At 30.3% G+C, this 8,131-nt stretch overlaps 1 protein-coding gene across 4 annotated transcripts; it reads right to left on the bottom strand.

Moving 5' to 3' along the window:
• Positions 1-332: 332 nt before the first annotated feature.
• Positions 333-7,669, bottom strand: LOC145187486 (N-acetyl-beta-glucosaminyl-glycoprotein 4-beta-N-acetylgalactosaminyltransferase 1-like). Of its 4 annotated transcripts, none has more exons than XM_090096258.1 (9): positions 7,580-7,669; positions 3,786-4,311; positions 2,779-2,912; positions 2,153-2,694; positions 1,849-2,066; positions 1,545-1,705; positions 1,248-1,388; positions 970-1,114; positions 333-744 (listed from the first exon to the last, which is right to left on the bottom strand). In XM_090096258.1, exons 1-9 carry the CDS (start codon positions 7,583-7,585, stop codon positions 587-589), a joined length of 2,031 nt encoding a protein of 676 aa, XP_089952384.1. In that variant the 5' UTR covers positions 7,586-7,669; the 3' UTR covers positions 333-586. The 4 variants fall into 4 exon arrangements, with proteins under 4 accessions (XP_089952384.1, XP_089952378.1, XP_089952372.1 ...); XM_090096252.1 differs by lacking the exon at positions 7,580-7,669 and adding an exon at positions 4,908-5,258; XM_090096246.1 differs by lacking the exon at positions 7,580-7,669 and adding an exon at positions 4,783-4,852.
• Between the last annotated feature and the right edge of the window lie 462 nt (positions 7,670-8,131).

Genomic DNA, 8,131 nt, shown 5'->3' with positions numbered 1-8,131 from the left:
TTAAGTAAAACAAGAATAATGATTAGTAAATATCATTTATTATTTCATTTATATTTTGGTTGAAGCATTGCTATATTGCTATTAATTGTATTAAGATTTTATTTTTATACCTTACGTAGTCTAAAGTGTTAGAAGCCTTGAAATTTACCGTTAAACGAACCATACTAACCTATATAAGACCTTCACACTCACATAACATAGAGGGCGTGAGACCCCCCCCCCCCCACATGACTTACTCCACCCTCGCGCTATTCATTCATAAAAAATAAATCCCCGCCCTCACAATATGTTAAACTGTCATTGTTATATTCTTTAAGAAATTAAAATTCCTGTTGTATATATATATATATATATATTGTAATGTTATATACATGTGCTATATGAATTACAAAATAGACTATATTTGCAATAAAGCTTTTCAATTTTGAAGGGTATGGCGTTCATTTCCAAACTTTGCACTTCCAATCTTGTACTCAGATGTATTCGAACGGTTTTAATATGCGTCAGTACCAAACCATGTTTAAACACAAGTAATTTGCAAGACGTGACCATGGTATGATAAAAACATATCCTATTGCACCTCTTTTTAAAATTTGTTATCCCACATTCCTTTTTTTGTGTGGAAATAATGAAAGAAGTAAGGGACTCGAAGACGCTCGATTTCCAAACCACTCTTGATGACACGATCAGCAAAATCCCAGTCCTCACCTCCCCATGCATTTCGAAACTTTTCTACATCCATACCTAAGAATAAAATAATTGATTATTCAATCTGCTTAAAGTTTCAAAATAAAATCCTAAAAGGCATTCTTTTTTTTTTATTTCCCTATACAAAAATGCGTTTTTATTTTCATAATAATGTAGAGCGTTTTTATTCATCACAAAAAGAAGGGCAGTTTGCCAGGGATAAGAACATCCGCGTTTCGTCTTTTATTTTCCTTCTAATATGAAGAGTAGTGATAAACCTACCGCCCATGTTGTCCCAATCGCTCTTGTAAATCCCAAATATGCCGTATCCGAAAGCTTCCCAGAATCCTGCAGGCTTATGGCTATACTTTCCGCATGCTAATCTCATCAAAAGTGGAGTGTAACCCATTTTGCCTTGAACGCAGTGCTAAACAGAAAATCATTCTTAAGTAAAACTTGAAGTTCTTGGTATTATGTAGTTCTAATTTATCCCAAGAGCTTCGAGGTTTTGGATGACGCTTTTAAAATGACAATCGTGTTCAAGATTTAAAGTTTGTTACCTTTCTCGAGTCATCAATAAAATTCAAGGGAAATTCCAAATGTAAGTCAGTTTGCAAGGCGATACTATCCGACTCTTTTATAGCATCAATAGCATTTTGAATAGCTGACGTTTTATGAAATTTCCCGGTCTGTGAAATAACCTAAACAAATTTATTTTGGTATATAAGAGTGTTCCAATTGCAATTTGAATTTTCAAAAAGTTTATGCCGTTTATCTTTGTAAGTTTTTCTTTTATTTTTGATTTTTTTTTTAATGTTTTATTCTAAAAACATAAATGTGTTTAAAGTAGTACACACCTTCCAATGAGGAAGAATACTTCGCTGCAGTAGTTTCGTGATGTTAACGTCAAAACTTTCAAAGTCGATAATGACCAAATTAAACCTATCATCTTTTGTATTTGCATAAATGTTTGATAAAGATTCAATGTACTGTTGCACCCAAGGTCCTTGATTTTTTACTAAGAAAAAGGTTTTGCCATTTTTTTAATCTATAAGAGTAATCTTTTGCATTTTGATTATAATTCTTTTGGTATGATAACGTGTATGCGATAAAAAATACAGACACTTCAAAGTGTAACATCTGTTAGAAAGACTGAAGTACCTGTAAGAATTAAATGAACCATCGCGTCTTTTTTCCATTGGAAGTTTGTTGGGTAACATAATTTGTTTAAATTGAGTGGACGAAACACATATACTGACAGCCTTCTTATCTTATTTTGATTAGCGGCATCTTCGAGGGCAAGTTCAATCAAGAAACGACTACCTTTAGCATTATCGTGTGCGTTCTCAACATTGACGATGGTATGCAACTTGAAGCGACTGAAAAATAAAATAAAACCAAGTAGAACTTTTTTGAGAAAGATTTGTTTTGAAATTATGAAAAAAAGATTGATTAATCAAAATACTTTGGAAATTTATTTGCAAGAGCCGCCATATATTTGTTAACTGGCCATTGAGCAGAAACTTCATCTTCTACTTCGTTGCCTTGACAGTGCATGGGTTTTAATGACACACCTACGCAATCAGATGTATGGTCCCACGTTTGATCTTTTGGAAACAAGCGCGTAGAAATGTTGTAGTAATGAGGCAAATGCACTCCTTCGTATTCCCCTAGGTTCTTAGCTCTTTCACTGTTTGGCTCAATTATCCAGCTTGGGTGGTAATTACAAGAAGAAAGAACATCCTTTACTTCACTAAATTCTATGTGCGGTAATGATAAAAACTCTGCGCTGTCCCTTTGATAAGGTGTTGTACGTTCTTTTAGCTTTTTACCTAGCTCTTTTGTGAATTGCTTGATGTGGCTTGGGAGATCAGGTAGCGTTAAGTTATTCTTTAAGTGATCAAGATAAACTAGCCCGTTTTCAATATTAGTGTCATCATAATATCTTGAAAGATATTTACTTTCGATCTGTTTAAATTTTTTCTCAATAGGCTTTTTCCATACAACCTAAATAAGGCCACCATAAATAAAGTTTTAAAGGCATACACGAGAAAAAAAAGACAATATAATTTTTTACAAGCAAACTCAAACCTGAACGTGGCCACGTGCCCTCTCTTGTTTCCAAAGAACGTCGAAGAAGTATTTTTTTCCAGCAAAAAGTTGAATCTCTATTGATTCTTGCTTTGAATACTTGTCAAACTGGTTTTCGTAAGACCATTCGCTCCCTAAAAAATATTCTTAAAAAGGTTCTTCACAAAGTAGCGCAATATCATAATTCTAATCACAATGTAAGATTGATAAAACATTAAGAATTCCGATTATAAAAATTTAGGATTAGTAACATTAGATGTCCAATGATAACAATGCATAATTGGAAGCGCCGGAATTCCAATAATAGTAATCTCTGATTGGTAGCATCAAAATTCCAATGATAGCAATCTGTGATTAATAGTATCAAAAATCTAATAATTACGACCTATGATTAATAGCATCAAATATCTAGTTGCAGCAATCTGTTTGGTATGAAATATGGAGATTAAATCAACAACATGCGATTTGAAAACAATTTAAAAAGAAAACACTGATAAATATTCAATTGACATGAAATCAAATATTTTTAAAAAAAGTGGCGAGAAACTAGAAATATTTGTAAAACTTTTGTCGACAAAGTGTTATGGGTAAAACCCATAATCATAAATAAAAATAAAAATGACATCACATCACATTTTGATATCAATGTAGAGACTTTAGTTTAGCCTGGCTACTTTTATTTTTAAATAGCTTAGCCTAACTACTGAAAATTGAGAAACCCACTTAACATCGAACAACCTTACAACTGTTGGGTCCTCAATTAGGAAGGAGAACGAAAATCAAACCTCTTTTAAAAGTAACATTTATATAGCGTTCTCCTCCGAAAAAGCTGTCTGGTATTTTGCTTAAAACTACTATAATTTCGTAAACATTTTTTGAAATTATCAGAAAAATTAATTTTTTAAAGTTGAATTGTAAAGTTTCTAATTTCTAATATGGCTATTAACTCTGAAGGCTCTATAAAGTAATGAAAAAAACTTATTTCAACTTAAAATTAATAATTGTACCCGAATTCCCGCCAACTTCTGCTAAAAGCTCCAAATTTAAAGGATCTGCATCACTGCTCAACCAAAATTCTGAACAATCGTCTGAGCTTATAGCAAAAATGTAAAATCCATCCATGGGGGGGTGAATGTAACCAAAAATACGGGCGCCAAACTGCAAGTCGGTGTGTTTGAGATGCAAAGAATTTGTGGTATCTCTACGGAAAGGCAAAAAAGGAAACAAAGGGTGGCTTCTCAGATCTTCAACCGTATAGCCACATACATAATCCCAATAATGGACGTTAACGGAATGCATCAATGTTTCATCCTCGTTACTGTTCCAAATTAAACTCATGATGTGTCTTTCGTTTTGAACTTTCGTCTCTTTCAGATTTGTGCTCTGAGATTCATTGGATTGTTCTTTTACAGCAATTTCAATCAAACAAATGTACAACAAAATGAGGATGAATAGTAGAAGTATCGCTTTCTCAAACGATTTTTTTACCACTATTAAAGTTATCGGCTTGACTTTTTCTACATTTATCATTTTCTAAATTAAATTTAAAAATTTACAGAAAATATAATGTTGAAACAAAAATGAAAACCGTTAAACAAAATTTTAAACAAAAAAACAAATAAATATTTGCCTATTTTTTTGGTGTTGTTGATGTTAAATTAATTATTGTTGTTGCTGCAACTTTCATTTTTGTTTGTTTGTTTGTTTGACAACTGACATGTATATATTTATAACTACATATTTCAAATTATATTATAATCTTCTCATTATTTCCAAAGCACTAAATACCAAGTTCAATTGTTTTTAAAATTGCTAAATTCGGACAAAATCCGTTTTTTTATATTGCTCCCCATCAGTTCATTACAGAAGACCAACGCATTCACGTTCTTTTGTATGACTTAATGTATCTTATTTTGAAACAACCTTAGAAATACTATATTTATGCAAAACTACAACGACTTCTATGTCAAAATAAAAAAGATTGATAAAAATGTTAAAAAATACCGTCCTTGAAAGCAAATTGACGTGTTTTTTTTTTAAAGATTTTAAAATCATTTTTACAGCTTCCTGTTTATTATAGTCTATTCTTTTATGTTGCAAATAGATTAAAAAGAAAAAAAAAATTATACTTTCGTTACATAATTGTATTGTTTGCGATAAAAAATTTCTATCATCAAGATAAACGAAGTTACAAATGTATGCCTGCTGCGACCACGTTAACAATATATTTTTTCAAATGCTCTGTTGTGCCTTTTAAAAAATCTTTCAAGTCCAGTGGTCGTTGAAATAACCAATCCATTCCTTTAATTTATCCATGTCTAAACCTTTTCTGCACAAAATGAAAGTTCTTAAAAAATCTCTGAGAAATCAACAGAAAAACAAGCGTCATTTTCGTCGACTGGTTTGATACGTTTTCCGCCAGCATTCTTACATGCACGACAATTTTCTGTCGCCATAAATTCCATAGCGGATCTTTATTACATTTATTTATTTTTTTTTACCGATATGAGTTACAAATGAATTAAAATTTATTTGTAACGTCATAAAGAAAAAATTGCTTAAGCCTGACGTCAGTTTTTCTTTTTAGCCTACGCGCTATGCTCTCATTTAATCTTATTTGGTTGTCAACAGAAAAAGAAAAAAATTTAGTTGCTGAGGTAATGGAAAAATAGCAGAAAAATAATTAAAATGTTGCTAATACAAAATCTATTGAGAACACCTATTAACTACGACAGTTACGATATGCGTTTAACAGGTCGGACAACAATAAAACCTCAAGCTATTTGTTCGGAATGTGTATACTGCATTAAAGAATTTATAGCTACTAAATATTAGAACTCTTGTTGATACTTTATGTAGCAAACATTAAAAACCACCCGCTTTCTACAACTTATAGCACTGGCAAACAAGTTTTGCTACGCTCAACAAAATGCATTCTTTGGGTTGTTTTTAGGAGAAATGTTGCTCGAAAGTTCTTTTACACACATAAGTTTTAACATACGTGGAATGAATATGCACGTGGAATCATTACAAAATGAAGAAGAAACAGATTTTTCTTGTACATTTGAAAGTTGCTATAGTGATTTATTTGACAGAGAAAAACAAAATGTCAAAGGTTTGTAAATCACGGCTAAATACATATCTTCAAATTTGGCTTTAGCGTTTATATTTACAAATATGAAAAAAATAAATAAATAAAAGCGGTTATTCAAATGAAAAATTATTATATATATATATATATATATATATATATATATATATATATATATATATATTTGTTAACCTTTTGTTTTTATTTTTAGAGCTTTTGTCGCATTTGAAGGCGGGATTGAAAGTTATTTATAAAGAAACGCCTCATTAGAGTGATTAGGATAATGTTTACAAATGCGTAGTGGATCAAAAACACAAGCAATGCATTTTGAACAACTTTTCGTTTAATAGGATTTTGCATATTAATCTATTTTTCTTGCATTAATCTTCCATTATTTCATTAATCAATGCGTCTTTTCTGTTTGTTTTCTATTGTTGATGTTACAAGGTAACAGTTACACAAGAAATAGAGTTAAACTGGAAAATAAGTTTGCCATTCTTCACGAAAAATTTATGAAATGTTCTACATTGATCGAATTCCATCGTTAAAATGCTTTTATTAATGTCAGTTTACTGAGTTAATTATTAGGTCCATAAATTTTATTTTACAATGACTTTATTTAAGTTCACAATTGATAGAAGACCGTCAGGCTTCACACTTATTTGTGCATTGACCTCATCCTCGGTCGTAAGATCTTTTATAGGTGTTTAATATCGTAATTAAATTTGATCCGAGAATTTATTCTTTTGTAACAAATTATCTATAACAGTAGATTGAGAAGAACGATGTAAATTTTGAAAACTTTTTGGAAGCAGGAAGGCAACCTGTAATTAGAAAATTATTTAATTTTCAAACCGTACCAATAGGGACACGTCGAGCTTTTGCGATATTAGTTTAGTACTTCTTTTCATTTGATATTTAGTTTCGAAGCCTTTTAAAAGATCTGGGTCTAATATAAACGTCATTTTCTAAACAAAATAATATTCTTATTATTTCAGAGTTTTTTTTTTTAAAAAAAAAAACATGGGTACGCTCTGTTTTCATAATATACCTTGAGAATGTGATTTCTTATCATTGAATGTTGTATAATTTGATACACAAACTGTGCTTCCGCTGTCAGAGTTGCAATTTATTTCATATCTTTAACAATCTTTTGTTATCTTTTAATTTTGGCGGTATGTATTTGTTACTTTTTACTGACATCAGAAAGTCAAGATTTTCTGAACATTGCTGTATGCTTTTGAAATGCTTTACGTTTTCCTAACATATTTTATTTCCTATTTGCATGATTTTATATAGTTTTACAGAGGTTCGGTTAATTAGCTTCCGAAATTTTGGTTTGAAATTTGTCAAAAAACTTAAATTGAAACAGTTTACTAATCATTTTTAAAGATTATTTCACTAACCATTTTTACGGATCATTTTTACTGATCATGCATCAGATAACTTAACAAAGTGAACTTTAGTTGCTATAAATTAACATCAGTAACGGTAGATTATTGTAATATCTTTGCAATGATGAGCATGGCTTACACGTGAAAAAGCTTGGATTATTTCTTTTATGATTTTAATTTGCGTTTGATATTATTGCATTGTTTCAATCTGACGATTGCGATGTTTGGCCTTAATTTTTGGCAAATAGACAAGAAACTGGCACAACAAGGATGCTGCGGTTGTTGAAAAAAATAGAATAATTACTATCATAATTACCGCCATTTTACCGAGGTCACCAATGATTTTTCACTCAGAGTTTTCTATCTGTATTTTGTTCCATTTGTAAAGAGAAGGAGATCCCACAATCTTGATAAAAAAAACATTGAACTACCTATGTATTCTTGTTAACCTTTAAATTCTTGACAAACAGTGTAGAATAAACTATATATATATATATATATATATATATATATATATATATATATATATATATATATATATATATATATATATATATATATATATATATATATATATATATAAAACAAAGAAACAAAAACTATGTATCATCCATCAGCCATGAAACACAAATGAAATATATAAAAACCGTTACAAAATTATAAAATCACTGAGTCGTGTGTTCTGACGTCATAAAAGAAAGAAAGAGAGAAAGAAAGAAAGAAAGAAAGAAAGATAGAGAGAAAGAAAGAAAGAAAGAAAGATAGAGAGAAAGAAAGAAAGAAAGAAAGAAAGAAAGAGAGAAAGAGAGAAAGAAAGAAAGAAAGAAAGAAAGAAAGAGAGAGAGAGAGAGAGAAAGAATGAAAGAAA

This window comes from Hydra viridissima, unplaced genomic scaffold (genome assembly GCF_058129835.1).
Source record: "Hydra viridissima isolate aposymbiotic clone 2 unplaced genomic scaffold, HvirCarnegie_v1 scaffold_1, whole genome shotgun sequence".
NCBI classification, from domain to species: Eukaryota; Metazoa; Cnidaria; class Hydrozoa; order Anthoathecata; family Hydridae; genus Hydra; species Hydra viridissima.
The sequence above is the reverse complement of the archived record's forward strand: the minus strand, read 5'-3'. Positions and strand labels throughout refer to the sequence as shown.

What these genes read in the sequence shown, in the direction of transcription:
- LOC145187486 (XM_090096246.1), bottom strand. Translation starts at nt 4,833, where the DNA reads ATGATTTTAAAATCTTTAAAAAAAAAACACGTCAATTTGCTTTCAAGG. An exon ending in TCAATTTGCTTTCAAGGACG is followed by an intron (nt 4,312 to 4,782) that starts GTATTTTTTAAC and finishes AATTTAATTTAG; the next exon opens with AAAATGATAAATGTAGAAAA. An exon ending in GTATTCTTCCTCATTGGAAG is followed by an intron (nt 1,389 to 1,544) that starts GTGTGTACTACT and finishes AAATTTGTTTAG; the next exon opens with GTTATTTCACAGACCGGGAA.